We start from the raw sequence: 16,773 nt of genomic DNA on the forward strand, positions 1-16,773 counted from the left end.
CTTAGAGGGGATGTATGTTTACATCTCATTTCTAATTGAGGGAATATAATGTTTGGTCCCCTGTGAAAACATTGCAGGTGTCAGGGGGGCAGGGCATGGTGTCTGAGGTCAGGAGAACTTGTGTTCCTGAAATCAGACCAGGAAAGCTGCTGCTTTCCCAGCCTCTGCCCTTTATGGTCCCTGAATTGGGAGTGCTGAGTCAGTGGAAGAGTCTCGTAAGAGACTAGTTTGCTTCTCTTTTCTTTCCTCTGTTCTCACAGTGGAGTTTGCCGTCCAGATTCTGCAATCCCAGTGTTCCCAGAACCAAGCCGGGTCTGGCTACGTTTTCTCAAGGTCCAATAATGAGAAGCAGATAAACTGGGAAAGAAGGGAATTTATTGCTGTAACCGGATTCAGGGAGAAGGCCAGAGATAATTCCACCAGACCAACCCAAAGTGTTACCATTTTCTTAGTGCTCATATAGGTTGGGGTTATGTGCCTACATGCAGTATAGCATTCACTTAAGTCTATTGATAAATAATTTTGTTTCAGCTATAAGGTCAGAGGCAAAAAATGCTTGCTAAGTCCAATGAAAAGGGCCCCAGTACCTTCAAGGCCTGTCTACTGTGGTACCGGAGTGATTATTTCTATGTCATCTCCTTTACAGCTTGGTCCGGAGAGCTGCCTTAGGCTCTCCAATGAATCTATTCAAACAGCTGCCTCTGTTACCTTGACTCATCTAAAATTTTATCGACCTGAGACTAAGTGCTGGCACTAGGAATGTAAGACTGTCTCTATTATTTTGTTTGCTCTAGTTTAGGGAGAATCCCATACAAGACTCCTACTGACCATGTTTCATTTCTAGCTTTGATGTCTGGGCACTATTTCCCTAGGTTTAACTATTTGCTCAATATTAAGGCAGCTCTGTGGAAATTTGTCTGTGAAACTGGGGTGCTATGCAGGCCTGTCTGTGTAACTGTCATGCCTGCCTGTCTGTGTGATTGTCAGGGAGAATTGACCTGCCACACTAGTGTGCGTAAGGATCCTCATTAGGCAAGAGAGGGTGTGGGTGGCCAGTCCACACCTGTCACTGGGAGGCTGGCACTGTCATCTTCTCATTCCAATGGCTCTCAAAAGACAAACCTCTGTGAGTTGGGCCAAGGTCCAACAACAATAATTCTTTTTTGTCCTTTAACACCTGTTTTAATTAACTTTATTGAGGCATGATTTACATACCATAAAATGCACATACTTCAAGTGTAAAGTTTAGTGACTTTTATAACTAACACCCCAAACAAGATACAGAACACTTTCATCTCCCTAGAAGTTTCCTTTGTGCTCCGCTGTGGTAGGGTCCCCCTTACTCCCACCCCAGGACCCAGTGGCTCTGTTTGCTGACCCTTTGAATGAGTTTTGCTTGTTCTCGAAGCCTGTATAAATGGGATCATACCATATGTCCTGTCTGAAGTCTAGCTTCTTTTGCTCAGCATAATGGGTTCTGAGATTCATTCATGTGGCGTATTTCATTTTACTGCAGACTAGTATTCCGTTGCATAGATAGGACACAATTCATTCGCATGTTCACGGTCATTTGTGTTGTTAATTTTCTCTAATTTTTAAATGATCAACACTCCTTGAGCTTTATTAACTACCAGGAGCTTAGGTAAGCCTGGGCACTCACAACTGGCAGGAAAAATGAAGTCAATCAATAGAACTTTTAAATGTTTCTCTCTTATACATTCCCTTCAGTCCAGGCACGCCATCCCTTCTGCTGGTGGGCATAGGCAGATGACTGAGCAGATGTGTGGAAGGGACTCCAGAGCGGTCCCTAAGGCTCAGTTCGCCTGTCTGCTGTGGATTGGTTGGTTGGTTTCGGACACATGGGTTTGTGCCGGTAATTTTTATACCATGTGTTAACTTGGTTGCCCCCGTTTTAAGCTGGAATTGGGTTGCTCAAGTGTTCTTCTTGATGATCTGCCAGGCAGCCCACTGACTGAACTAATTTGGAACCCACCAGCTGATAGGAAATCAGGCTCCATGGAGACCATCAAGAGTGGCCACACTTGCCTGGGACTCCAGCCCCACCACCCCTGTGTGATAAAGCATTGGGAGCCACTTGACTATCACTTCAGAGAATATCAGAACTTGATGTAACTACATTGGGCATTGAGCCCTCTCCAAATGCACATTTAAATACTTCAATCCAATTATATGCATGCCGCTAGACAAATAAAGCCAGACCCTGCATTTCTTGGACAACTTGGTCTCCAAATGCCACTTCACCTGGGAAGAAACTGCTGGATCAGTGTTCCTGGAGATAAAAGTGTCTGAGTAAGACTTCAGAAGAGACTGTACCATATTTCCTAACTTGTGTGTTTTGTATTTATAGAAGATTTAAAGGATTTTTAACGGATTCATTGACAATGCAGGAGTTTTGTATGACATGCTCTTTTGATATAAAATGCTATTCTGCATATAGAACTTTTGTTTACAAATGTACTTACTCATTTATTATTTTATTTGATCCACACATCCACTCTACAGGCAAACAGGGCAACTCTGGGTATCCCATTTTTGTAATGGGATGCTGAAACACAGAGCTACTGAGAGGGCCAGGACTAGGGTAAGCAAATGAGGAGAGTCATTGTACGTGCAAAGTGGGATTCTGTCTTCCTTTAAAATGTTGATATTTTGTTCATCACAGAATTTTTGCATTAACTTTGATTTTTTAAATATATTACACTAAAATATTATTTATCTTGATTATTGAATCTTTTGTACTCAAGGCTAGTGAATTATTTGCTTCATCCTAATCCCTGAGTCTCAGGCCCTGCAAGGTGAATGGATTAGCTTGAATCATATAAAGTATCCATTTATTGTATATGAAAAACAGATGAATATCAGTCATTCCATATGATTCAACCTAATGGATCCTCCTAGGATGGAGTCAGGAGGCCACACTGCACATGAGTGCCTCAATTATACCACTCAGTGGTCCTAAGCCTGGTGCACATTAGAGCGCCTTCTGAAATTTTTATTAAAACCAGAGCCTCAGGCTTGGGATGGGAAACTGGCATTCCTCTACTGCAAACCTCTGGATTGGAACCCTTGGATTAAACCAGAATTAAATCAGTCTATAGATTGAGGCAGAGAATCTGGATTCAAATTCTGGTATAGCTCTTTATAACCACACAATTTGAGGTAAGTTGCAAGTTATGAGTGTTGAGCAATGTATGCAAATGTTTAGCACAGTGTCTGGCATAACAGTAAATCCTGGATAAGAATTAATGCTTGCACAAGCCATTACTTTGTGTGGAAGTTCAGAGAAGTATGTCAACCAAGGTCACACAGGAAGTTAATGAAAGAGATGAATTTGGGACCCAAGTCTCTGTGGCCCCATAGCCAGAGGTGAAGTGACTACACTTGACATCCACTAAGTGCTTCCTCTAAGAATAGGGATCCTCAGTAATTAGCCCATGACATTTTCTAATAAGTCCCCTCCCCACGCCCATGAGAATCAAAGATGAGCTGACCAGGCAGAGGCAGAGGCAGAGCAGGGACCTCTGCCAGGCTAAGTGAGCAGGTTCCTTTGCCTGGGGGATTGCCCTCTAGTGGGTAAATCCCCTGTCTCCTCAATTATCTGGTCCTATCTAACCCCCTAGACTCTAGCTGGAGCCATCACTTCCTCATTTTCAATTCTCCTCTTTAAATTTTTCTGTCCTGGCTTCTGCTTCTTGTCCTCTGGCGGAACCAGTGACTTCCTGAATGTTGAAATTGTGGGCGCCACGGGGGACCTCTGCTTTTCAGGGCACTGCTAGGAACTCACTTTCCTGAGTTTCATCTCCTTTCACTTTCTGACATACCACGGACCAAAGAAAGTTAATTCACCTGGCACAGCTTCACTTCCTGCCACCTGTCTTCCTCACCTCTTACATTTCAAATAGGCCAAAAGTCTATGGCTCCCCTGTTCCTGGCTGTCCCACCTCTGAGAGGCTGCGCCTGCCCTCCTGCTTGCCTGGAGGGCCTTTGCCTCATCTTGATCTGGATCAGTCCCCCATTATCCCTTTAAGCCCAGCTCTGGTATCTCTTGATTGAGATGATAAAGCTATTTGTCATATTTCTGCCCTGTCTCCCCTGCCTCCAGGCACTTCTGTCTTCTCAGGGACATCAAACTTTGCCACACTTCACAGCAGTTTTCTGGAATCTAGTTGTACCTGCAACCATCTTGCGTGCTAGACTGTGAATATCTTTCATGAAAAAAAGGCCATTTCTTCATCTCCTTGGCACCCAGCAGGCTCACAATGTCGCTAGTGATAATAATAACAGCATGACCATAGTGTTTATTACCTAATACTTCCATCCTAGCCACCTTCTATGATTTAATTCATTTAAGGCTCACAAAATTCATATCTTCCTTATTTATACAAACAGAATAGTGAGATGCTCAAAGCTCAAGTGACTTGCCTAGTGCCAGACAGCTGCTATGTGGAAGAGGTGGAATTTGAAGCCAGGCATTCTAGCTCTTACTGTCTGTGTCTTAACCACCACGCTATACAGCATCCCTGGTAGAGATGCTTGACAGGAGGGAGAGAGGGAAGAAGCTACTTTCCTTAAGGAGCTCCGATCTCACTGGGGCCTGGACAAGGACACCTGTAACACATGTACACATGTGCACACAGGTGTACACACACAGAAAGAGAACATGGGAAAACTACAAGAAGAAACACTAAGTGCTAAAATGTGTAGTTCAGAGCAGTGCTTCTCAAACTGTAATGTGTATATAAATCACCTGGGGATCTAGTTAAACTGTAGATTTGGAGTCGATCTGTTGGGGTGGGACCAGAGACTCATTGTTAGAACAAGTGAACTTGCATTTCTAACAAGTTCTCAGGTGATACTGATACAGCTGGTCCATGGACCACACTTTGAGCAGCAAGGATGAACTCTAAAGTTGAGGCAGGTCAGAGAAGGGAGATTTCACGGTGGGCTGGAGAGGTCCTGGGACAGTGAGCTGAGTCTGGGCCCATGGCAGGGCTTGGTTGGCCCTCTCTGGAGCCAACCAGCTTTTGGGTCTCAGGGACCTGGGAGCGAGGGGATGCTTTCAGAGGCCCGTAACTTGTGCCCCGAAGCCTCCTCGATCCCCCTTAACAAGCAGCAGCACTGTGTAGGAGATCCACATGTGAATAGCCTGTGTTTGAGAAATGTCCAATACTGATCATGTCAGGAAACATCATGCAAATTCTGAAATCAGAGCCAAAGGGAAGTGCTGCGAGGTTTACAACCAGCTGTAGTGGTTCGATGGGAAGGATCTTTCTCCGAGTGTTTCCTCTTGAGGGGAGCATTTCTGCTGGCTCCAGGACTTTGGCCATCTATAAAGCTTGGCAGTGAGAAATAAGAAAATTCTCAAGGAGGACGAGCTCTTGAGTGAGACCCAACAAGCAGCTTTTCACCAAATTGCAATGGAGCCTTTCGAAATCAATGGTAAAGTACGATTCCCCAATAATGGAATTGACCAGAAATGTAGTCTTTCTGCTAGCGAGATACGAAAATAGACAAGTCAATAGAAAGTCTAGGTTTGGCTTATTGCTGCATTTTGCACGCAACCATCACTAATATGTGTCTGGAGTGCTTCAATTTGGAATTTCTGGAATGCTAATAATAGATGCTGTATTTTTAGCATATAGTCAGGTTTTTCTTAGCTTCACTATTGTTTTAATCATATTTAAATATTTTCCCTTGAAAAAATGCCAATGCTTATTAAATGTCCCCTTTTTTAAATGAGTGTCTTATTCTGACACACAGGTTGGGTGATACAATGAAAACACAAAACAGGGGCACTGAAAGGGGACCACAAAACTGAAGCCAAGCATGACAGTTTTCAAAACACAGCTCTTTAAAATTCTTTAAGGGGATTTCTGTTATAACTGATGTGCTGGTCAGGAAACATATTCTGTATTTCATGTTGACTGAAATATGTTCATAGCTTCATAATTAGTTTGTCTTAGGTTAAACTCAGGTCTGTAATATTCAGTCAACTCTGTTGTCATTATTTTCTCACTCAGCGTTCAACAGGTGATGCATTTTTAAAATCTTCTAGAATTTGTAGCATTTGAAGTCATGAGTGGGCTTGCATTCCACAAATGATCTCTGATTTCCTAGTCTAGAACATTCTCTTGGGATCATCTTCCAAGCTGATCAGTCATTTCCACTCCCAGGCTTTGCTGGAAGTTGTCTACGCAGGAAAATTGGTGGCTCTATCTCCTGGCCAGAGTGTCCTTCTCATCCCACACCTGTCTGTCCAGGTCCCTGCCTGGAATTTTTAGGCGTACAAAGATGAAGCATTTGGGGCTCTGTCTCTAGGAATTTACAGTGTAATAACAGAGAAAGGCATGAGTGCTAATGACTATAATAATCATTGGCTGTTTAGAACTTCTCAGAATGCAACATTCTGGATACATGACTGTTTAAGAGACTGAGGATGTTCAAGCGAAGTCAGCTGATCAAGCATACTCAGCACCTATTTCCAGCAGGGCACTGCACTCAGCACTGAGGAAACAGGCTTGAATAAACATAGCCTCTGGCCTCTGGCTTCAGGCAGGAGGGGACAGGGGACAGGGTGAGCCGCCTATGAACTGACAATTTCCGTGTTGTGACTGAGACTTCCACAGGACATGATGGACAGATCTAGCCGGGTGTAGAGCCCTGGAGGGCAGATCTGACACCTCTTCCAAAGTTTAAAGGGGGTCCGTTAGAGAAAGAAGTTAGTGCCTGGGGCAGGGGTGGGCACCACATGTTTGTATTGTATTCACAAGAAATATTCGGAGAAATATAAATAACTCCATACTGTTTGGCCAAAATTGGGAGGGAAAGACCAGTGGGGACTGAAGCTGGAACCAAAAAGTTTGACTTCATCTTGAGGTCAGTGGGGAAGCAGGAAGGGGCTGATGTGGGGCTGAAAGGCACTAATGTGCATGTGGATTGCTCTTTGTCCTACATAGGGATGGCTGGAGGAGAACAGAGAGGAACTTGGCAGCAAGAAGTGATGAGGGGCAGTGGATGGAAGGCAGGAAAATAAAGGAATGCTCTGGAGAAACACTGGAAATCAGATCAATTGGACTGCAATGGCAGGACAGGGCTGGGGAGGAAGACGCAGGAGTTGATAGTGAACCCTAGATTTCTGACCTGGGTTGTGTGTGTCACCAATTAAAAATGTAACCAAGCCAGTGCAGGAGGATTCCTTGAGCCCAGGAATTTGAGACCAGCCTGGGCAATATAGTGAGACCCTATCTCCACCAATAAATAAATAAATAAATAAATAAATAAAATTTTTAAAGTATCTTATCAAAAAACCAAAACTACTCCAATCTGGATGAAAGAAACATTTTCTTAAATGCATTCACAACATCCTGCCTTCTAATACAAAGATTGTGGAACATATGAAACTTTCTAGAAGAGTGCCATTATGCAGGTAATCACTGTGAGGCTCTGTTAACACAGTGACCCCTCAGGGCCGGCTCTGCACCTTACTTATTTTTTGTCTGCTGAAGATTTATTCATTAGGCCATATATAGTTTTATTTTCTTTTGAAAATACATTATCTTAAACTTCCCACATATGGTTCATGAAAAACAGCACTGAAAAACATTTCTAATGTCATTTTCCTCATTTATTTTTCTCTATTGTTAGTATTGAAATGTAAAATGCTGTTTTTCCCTGATTATAAAGTATTAAACTAGTTTTTTTTTTATAATTATTACCCAAGGATACTGGACTAGGAAAGTTTTCACCACATGCTGAAGAAAATTTTAGAAGTGAGTTTGGGAAACTTTTGGAATATAACCTTCATTTTTTCTAAAATTAATCTAAAAAAATGATGAGGAGTGTAAATTTCACAGTATACCCTCTAGAAGCACAGTGCACCTTGCATCCCTCTTTCCTGCCATCACCTCCAGCCTCCCTCATTAGAACAAGCCTCCTTCATTCCATTATCTGCACTAGAATTAAGGTACTCTTTCTTTTCTTTATTTTTTATTCTAGCTTTTTAGAAGTGTGATTAACAATACAAACTATATATATTTATGATGTACACGTGATGATTTGATATACGTATCCATGGGTGAATGACCACCACAAAGACTGCTTTAGTTTCCTGAGGGGACTTGACGTAGGGTTGGCTTCTGTGGCCCTCAGGGTCCCACAGAATCCCAGGTCTCTCCTCAGAGCCATAGAAACTGCTCTTTTGCCCCATCATCCACCTCAACAATGGAACATTTGGGCTTGAACGAAAGGATTTACCTGTTGACAATATCTTTCTGGGATGTGTCTGTTTCTACCTTTTTGAAAATTAGCAATCTGTGTCTGGCTTTAGGCTTCCTGTCACACTCCTGGCCATCTGGTTTCTCAAGGAAGACTACTGTTACCACAGCCTAATAAGACAAGCACTTGTTGGGCTGTGCAATGTGATCTGTCGGAACCTCTTTTTTTTTTTTTTTTTTTTTTGAGATGCACCCAGGCTGGAGTGCAGTGGGGCGATCTCAGCTCACTGCAACCTCCATCTCCCGGGTTCAAGTGATTCTCCTGCCTCAGTCTCCCTAGTAGCTGGGATTACAGGTGCCCACCACCATGCCCGGCTAACTTTTATATTTTTAGTAGAGACGGGGTTTCACCATGTCGGCCAAGCTGGTGTCCAACTCCTGACCTCAAGTGATCCGCCCCCCTCAGCCTCCCAAAGTGCTGTAATTACAGGCATGAGCCACCCACCTGGCCCTGTTGAGGCCTCGTACTCCAACTTCTCAACTACTTCAGGCTTCCCACCAACTTCAGTCTGAAGAACATTCTTCTTGAGAGAGAAGATTGAAACAAAATACAAGTAGAAAAGTTAAGGTTTTTATTGTTGTTTGTTTTAATTAACACTAACTATTGTCTCTCAGTAGTGAGCCTAACCATCCTTTCTTCCCGCCCTTAACGTACTCTAGAGCGACCTTCAACAAACCCAAACCCTCAAGTCCATTCAGACTCAGTCTTGCGACACGACTGCTGTTATTTCATGTCGTTGTTCTGACTTTGCTCTTCATCATGCCAATATTTCTCAACATCTTTTAAACATCTGGCTTTATTGCAGAGTTTTGTCTTAACTTTTTATGGTGAAATAGTTATAGAGTCAGAGAAAGTTGCAAAAAATGTACAGAGAAGCTTTTCTGACTCTTGACTCATTCTCCCCCAGTGGTAACATCTTACACTGCATTAATACAAAATTACAACCAGGAAACTGATATTGGTGCAATCCATAGAGCTTATTCATTAGTTTTACATGCACTCATCTCTGTGTATGTATATAGTTGTACCAATTCTATGCTTAAATAACCCCACATACTCCTCACTCCCCCACCAGCAATCATCAACCCCTGGCAACCACTAATCAGCTTCCCATCTCTATAATTTTGCCATTTTGGGAATGTTACATAAAGAAATTACACAGTATGTGACTTCTTTAAGATTGATTTTTTTTCACATAGTATAATTCCTTTGAAACCCATCCAAGTTGTATCCATCCGTAGTTGGCTCTTCTTATTGAGTAGCATTCCATGATATGAATGTATCAAAGATTGTTTAACATTCACCCACTGAAGGACATTTGGGTTGTTTACAGTTTGGGGGCTATTACAAATAAAGTTGCCATGACCATTTCTGTAAATGCTTTTGTGTGACTTTAAGTTCTCATTTCTCCAAGGTAAATGTCCAAAAGTGTAATTGCTGGATTCTAAGTATATGTTTGGTTTTACAAGAAGCAGTTGACGTATTTTCCAATGTGACTATACCATTTTACATTCCCAGCAGCAATGTAGAACTGATCCAGTTTTCTGCAACCTTGTCAACATTTGACATTATCACTATTTTTAAATGTAGCCATTCTCATAGGTGTATAGTGATATTTCATTGTAGATTTAATTTACATTTTCCTAATGGCTAGTAATGTTGACTATCTTCTCATGTGCTTAAATACCATATGTATAGCCTCTTCAGTGAATTGTCTGTGTCTTTTGCCCATGTTTTAATTGGATCTTTTATTTTTTACTGTTTGGTTTTAAGAGTTCTTTATATATTCTATATATAAGTCCTTTGCTAGATATGTGGCTTGCAAACATTTTCTCCCAGTCTGTAACTTGTATTGTTATGTTCATATCAGCATCTTTTACAGCGCAAAAGTTTTTAATTCTGATAAGGTCCAACCTAACAATTTTTCCATCTATGTATTATGCTTTCGGTGTCAAGTCTAAGAGTTCTTTAGCCCTTGGTGGTGAAGATTTTCTTCTCTATCTTATTCTAAAATTTTTGTAGTTTTACATTTTACAGTTAAGTACATGCTCTATTTTATTTTTATTTTTATATGTTAGAGACAAGATCTCACTATGTTGCCCAGGTTGGAGTGTGCAGTGGCTATTCACAGGTGTAATCATAGTGCATTGCAGCCTCAAACTCACGGGCTCATGTAATCTTCCCACTTCAGCCTCCCAAGTAGCTGGGACTACAGGCTCATACCACCATGCCTAGCCCGTGATCCATTTTGAATTGATTTTCATATAAGGTATGATGTTTAGGCCAAGGTTTTCATATGTTTCATTTTGTTGACCATGGATATATAGTCATTCTAGCACCATTTGTTGAAAGGCTATCCTTTCCCTGTTGAATTGCTTTTACACCTTTGTCAAAAACAACTTGGGCAAATTTGTGTGCATCCCATTCTGCATTCTTTATTCTTTTCCAGTGATCTATGTGACTATCTCTCTAACAATACCACAGTGCTTTGATTACTATAGTTATATTGTAAGCGTTGTTATCAGATAGAGTTATTCCTCAAATTTTAGTCTTCTTTTCAAAACTGCTTTAGCTATTCTAGGGTTTTTGCATTTCCATATAAATTTAAGTGTCAGCTTGTCTACGGTTACAAAAAGATCTTGCTGAAATTTTGATAGGCATTGTGTTACACCTATAGATAAATGTAGAGAAAATTGATATCTTTATTATATGCAGACTTACAATCCATGCACATCTCTCCATTTACTTAGGTCTTTGGTTCTTTTAACTAAATTTTTAAAAAAATTTCAGCATACAGATCCTGTACATGTTTTGTTAGATTTATATCTAAATATTTCATTTTCTTTGGTGTTAGAAATACCAAATTGTTAGAAATAGATAATTGGTGCCAGGAAGAAAAGTCAGCACAGAGACAAAAGATCTCTCAGCAAGGCCATCTTTACTTTCTGCAGAAAGGGTGCTCAATCGCAGATGGAACAATGGCAAGAGCGCACTTGAACAAAAGAAAAGCAGACATATTTATCCCTTACACATTTGGGTCATCCTTACTGCTGTGTCCTGCATCTATTGGCTGGAGCAGGACCTCACAATCTTAAACTGATACCTGATTTGCTAATAGCCTACAACTTTCCTAATAGTTAAGTACAGGGAAGGACAAAGAAGTTGCTTACAAAAGGTTTAAGGAAGCAATAACATTTCCAAATAAGGAAGAGGCATAGGGTGTGAGCTGGAACGTGCCTGTGAGCATGTTCAACAGTTACATAGGATAGGGCTTAACAAAGAGTTATTAACACAAAGCAAGGGGCTTGAAGAAAGTTAGTCCTCAAAAGAAACCATCATTTCCAATACTCACAATTTATTCTTCAACAAGAAGGAAAACTTTGAAGAGGAAATTTTTACCTTCTATAATCCCTCCTCTTTTACTTTTTAGTTTTCCTCTTCAAACTTGCTTAACATGTCTTGGCTTAGTTGTTTTGATTAACTCCTGGATGTATGGTACAACATAATACCTAAGAAGAAGGAGTATACTTATTATAGTTATTAAACAGGTAAGAATTGAAGCTATGTTTTTTTGTTTGTTTGTTTGTTTTCTGGTTGATGAAATACCAGAGTAAAAGGGATAGGCAGTTGAACTAGAGCAAAAGTATTGCTCCAATTATTTGGCAGAGTGTCCGGTAATGGTCCTCCATAATACCACCATACATCCACTCAGGGTGGATGTATGAATAAGGGCAGACTGATGAGTCAGCTCTTGGAAGTGCCTGACTTCACGGCATCCTGTTAAGTCTCCAAGGAATGCCAGATTTTTCCCCTTGTCATTGGAGATACGAGGTAAAATTGGTTTTGGAAGATGGAGGCTGGATGGCCCTTGGGGGCTGACCTGCAGGGTGTTGAACTTCAGGAAATAACAGAAAAAGAGCTTGGCACAATTCTTTATTCTAGGGGGTGGAATCTTGAAAAGGAGCTACCAGGCACTCCATGTCTGCTGGATTTGAGGACTATACTAGTGGAAAGGCAACAACGTGAGCCTCTGGCCTACCGTGCGCACAAGCGTAACAGTCACTTTTGTTTAAAGTGCAAACAGAATATTTAATCCATTTTAACCAGGCATTTACATCTTTATACCCTGTTTCAATGGCTATGGTTTGCCGTAGGTCTCCTATTTCTACTACTGAGACCTTGCTTTTGTCATTTGGCATGAGGCGAGTCATAGTTTGATTTTGTAGGTTTGGGAAAGGGGCAGCTGTAGGAGGTGGATGAGGGAGAACAAAGTGCACCTTAAAGAAGCCTATAGGACCCCTTCCAGTGACCTCTGCTCCTAAACCACAGAAGCGCCCTACAGTGGGGTTAGAGTTGCTGGTGGTAGGAATAGTAATGGATATAAGCACTGGGTAAGGAAAGGAAAGGAAAAGATAGACTAAGCTTTCCTTAGCTTTAATTTGGTAGGGTGTGATCCAAGAACAATGGCCCATGATTCTGAGGATAATGGCACTTCCTTGACTCGGGTGTGATGTATCCATCCCTTTCTGCTGTACGAACAGCAGTCTTGGTGATTAGCAGCACAAGGTACGGTCCTTCCCAGGCTGGCCCGAGTTTCCCTTCTTTCCATCCTTTGATGAGAATGGGATCCCCAGGCTTGTGCTGGTGTACTGGAAACTCCAAGGGCAGAACCTGTGCTAAAAGACCTTTTGTTTTAAGGGAAGAGAAGGTGGAGTATAAACCAAGTATATAATTTCTAAGAAATTGATCTTTTGTTTTAAATGTGGGGACATCAACAGTGGACTTTATAGTCCTTGGTGTCTTCTTGCTGAGAAATTTTCTTTAGCACCTATTTTTATTAGTTTTTAGACCAAAGAAAGCCAAACACCATTTTATATTGGACAATGCTTCATGTATGATTTTATACTAGATAAGCTAAGTTTTACCTTTATATTAGTGTTATTAATGTTAAACTTAATTTTAATAAAACCTTGTTGGTATATTTATCCAATTTTCATGTCTGACCATAAGGTAAGATTTTTATAAACTGTTTTTAACCTTTTATAATTTTTTGTTAAAGAGCAGGTTAGTGCTTTAAGAAAAACCTTTTGTGCTTTTATTTTCATACCCGGTTCACAGAAAAACTGGATGACACCCCTTTAACTTTAGCCAATATGTTTACACGCAGAATTTTCTTTACAATTAAAGTTTCAAAACTTGCTTAAACCTTCAAAACAAAATTTTTTTTAACCTTTTAATGTAGGTAGAAAGCCACATTCTTATGCCTCCTTATAATCCTTTTACTAAAAGTTTATTTTATTTTCCTTACATACCTTGCATATAAACTGTTTATTCAATAGCTTTACATTCAGGAGGCCTAATTACTTTTAAATTATACAACATTTCTTGCATAAATTCCCTTTTATAATTTTGTTTTTCACAACTTTCACAGACAATTCTTCAACATGCCTCAACTTTCTGAGTTGTTGCTAACATCGTTTTCTTTAAACAACCAGTTAATTTATTTTAGGACAAGAATTTACCACATAACATTCCTTTTTACATAAATTCTCCCTTCCTCCTTTTTTTTTTCTCAAAGATGATAGCCATTCTTTTCCAAAGCAAGCTTTCTTCATGTCGGTGGACTAGACTGTTTAAGGCCACAAGATTAGAAGTTAGGATAATACATATGACACTGTTAACATTTAGCAAACTTTACTTTTGTTGAAAACCTTGTAAGTTTGGGATTTCAATTATCCTTTGCTATTAATAAGACCTCGTTTAGTCCAAATTTAACTTAGAATTGCTATAGATGACTCCTTCCTGAATCTGTAAGTATTTTAAGGCTTGGCTGAGTGCAAACAGCTCCCACCTTTGAGCAGACCAATTATTAGGCAATTTTCCTAACTCTGCTTCTACAAGAGTTTCCTTATCACTTACTGAATACCCATTGTGTCTTTTTCCCTCAATCACCCGGGAGGAACCATCTATCATCCTGTCACCCAGGAGGAGCCATCAATCATCCTGTCCTGAAGGGAGTTCCTCCTAGTCTGGTGGGACGTTTGTATGGTAACTAAGATTTAGATCCCCTGTTAGGAAACCTACTGAGTTAAGGGAATTTTCAGTGGCTAATGTTAAATCATCTTTTTCTAACAGAATAGGCTCATACCTGAAGGTTCTTGAGTCAGTGAACTACCTTTTAGCTTTTGGGGTTTTTTGTTTGTTTGTTTGTTTTGACTTGGGATAGTTCTGACCTGGTGAGGTGTGCTCACAATGAGGTTTCCTCTAAAAGTTATTTTTCTACTTTGTTCTGTTAGCAAAGCAGTTGCTGCTACAGATTGAATACATTTGGGCCATCTGTGGGTTACTGGGTTAAGGATTTTTGATTAGAAAGGCTACGGGTTTGTCAGTGGCCTCAGCGCTTTCGGGCTACGCCCTTGTTTACACTGACAACAAGGTGGTATTGGAGTGTTATAGGGTCATGGAGAAGACCTTCAATTATCAATTACAGGTTTTAAATTTACCCTGGCTTTTAAATGAACAGGGTACACTGTTTTCTCTTTACTACTTCTGTCTCTCTCTCTCTCTTTGACTCTGTCTCTCTCTCTCTCTTTGACTCTGTCTCTCTCTCTCTTACTCCCTCTTTATCTCTCTGTCTCTCTCTCTCTCTGATTCTCTGTCTCTCTCTTTCTCTCTTTGACTCCCTCTTTGTCTCTCTGTCTCTTTCTCTTTCTCTCCCTTACTTTCTCTCCCAGTTTCTCTTTCCTCTCTGCTGGTCTTTCCCTGCCTCTGCCAGCCACTTATGCTGCTGTTCTCCCTTCTCCTTCCCCTTCCTCTAGGGGAGCAACCAGCAGGAGTGAAGCTTAGCCTCTTTCTTACCCCTGAAAAGAAGGGAAAGGGGAGTTCTGAATATTTTTCTTACTATTGGAGGTTTGTGTGAGGTTCAACCACCTGAAATTTGTGGAAGGCTCAACCCCTCAAACCAGGGTTGTCTTGCTTGCCTGTCCTGGAAGGCTCAACTCCTCAAACCAGAGGGTGTCTTGCTTTGCCTGCCCTGGGAGGTTGGCCTGGTTTCTCCCTTTCCCTCTCTGAAGGTCCCTTGCACACTTCCTACTTGTGTTGTCCTCTCTGGCCACTCCCCCAAGGCAGAATTAGGCTCCTTTTAGTGTTGGCATGCAGGTATAAATCCCATGGCAGGATCCGCCCTAAGCCATATGAGGTAGCTACAGAACCGCAGAGAGGACCCACTCACTCCATCCAGCAGTAGGACTTGTCACCATCCACACAAACAACACCGCAAGCAGAGTTCTCTGTGATCATTCACGCACACACACATTTAGCCTTCCAGAATTTCATGACCAAGGAAAGACACAGTCACTTTCAGGCAAGCAAATCTGAGACAATTCGCCATTGCCAAGCCACCACAACAAGAACTGCTAAAAACTTGAACTGTTTAAATCTGTTTAAATCTTGAAACAAATCCCAGAAACACATCAAAACAGAACCTAAGGCATAAATCACACAGGACCTGTAAAACAAAAATGTAAGTTAAAAAGCAAAACAGAACCTAAGGCATAAATCACACAGGACCTGTAAAACAAAAATGTAAGTTAAAAAGCAAAATCAAAAAACAAAAATGAAACAAAGTACAGGCAACAAAGAGCATGATGAATGCAATGGTACCTCACATTTCAATACTAACATTAAATATAAATGGCCTAAATTCTCCACCTAAAAGATACAGAACTGCAGAATGGATAAGAACTCACCAACAAACTATCTGCTGCCTTCAGGAGACTCACCTAACACATAAGGACTCACATAAACTTAAAATAAAGGGGTGGAAAAAGGCATTTCATGCAAATGGACACCAAAAGTGAGCAGCAGTAGCTATTCTTATATCAGACAAAACAATCTTTAAAGCAACAGAGGTTAAAAGAGACAAAAAAGGACATTATATAATGGTAAACATCCTTGTCAAACAGGAAGATATCACAATCCCAAACATTTATGCACCTAATACTGGAGCTCCCAAATTTATAAAACAATTGCTAATAGACCTAAGAAATGAGATAGACAGCAACACAATAATAGTTAGCGAGGTACTTCAATACTCCACTGACAGCACAGGAGAGGTCATCAAGACAGAAAGTAAACAAAGAAACAATGGATTTAAACTATACTTGGAACAAATGGACTTAGCAGATATATACAGAACATTTCATCCAACAACCAAAGAATACACATTCTATTCAACAGTGCATGGAACTTTCTCCAACATAGACCATATGATAGGCCATAAAATGAGCCTCAATAAATTTAAGAAAATTGAAATTATATCAAGCATTCTCTCAGACCACAGTGGAATAAAACTGGAAATCAACTCCAAAAGGAACCTTCAAAACCATGCAAATAAATGGAAATTAAATAACCTGCTCCTGAATGAGGATTGAGTCAAAACTGAAATCAAGATGGAAATTTAAAAATTATTTGAACTGA

At 40.7% G+C, this 16,773-nt stretch overlaps 1 protein-coding gene across 1 annotated transcript in view; it reads left to right on the top strand.

The window, feature by feature from the left end:
- Positions 1 to 5,256: 5,256 nt before the first annotated feature.
- Positions 5,257 to 16,773, top strand: part of MARCO (macrophage receptor with collagenous structure) — a 50,350-nt gene continuing 38,833 nt past the window's right edge. The window contains exon 1 of the mRNA XM_032145576.2: positions 5,257 to 5,460. Within this exon, the coding sequence (XP_032001467.1) occupies positions 5,439 to 5,460 (22 nt within the window). The 5' untranslated portion in view covers positions 5,257 to 5,438. The remainder of the gene's footprint in view (positions 5,461 to 16,773) is intronic.

Source organism: Hylobates moloch, unplaced genomic scaffold, assembly GCF_009828535.3.
Source record: "Hylobates moloch isolate HMO894 unplaced genomic scaffold, HMol_V3 SCAFFOLD_24, whole genome shotgun sequence".
In the NCBI taxonomy this organism is placed as follows: Eukaryota; Metazoa; Chordata; class Mammalia; order Primates; family Hylobatidae; genus Hylobates; species Hylobates moloch.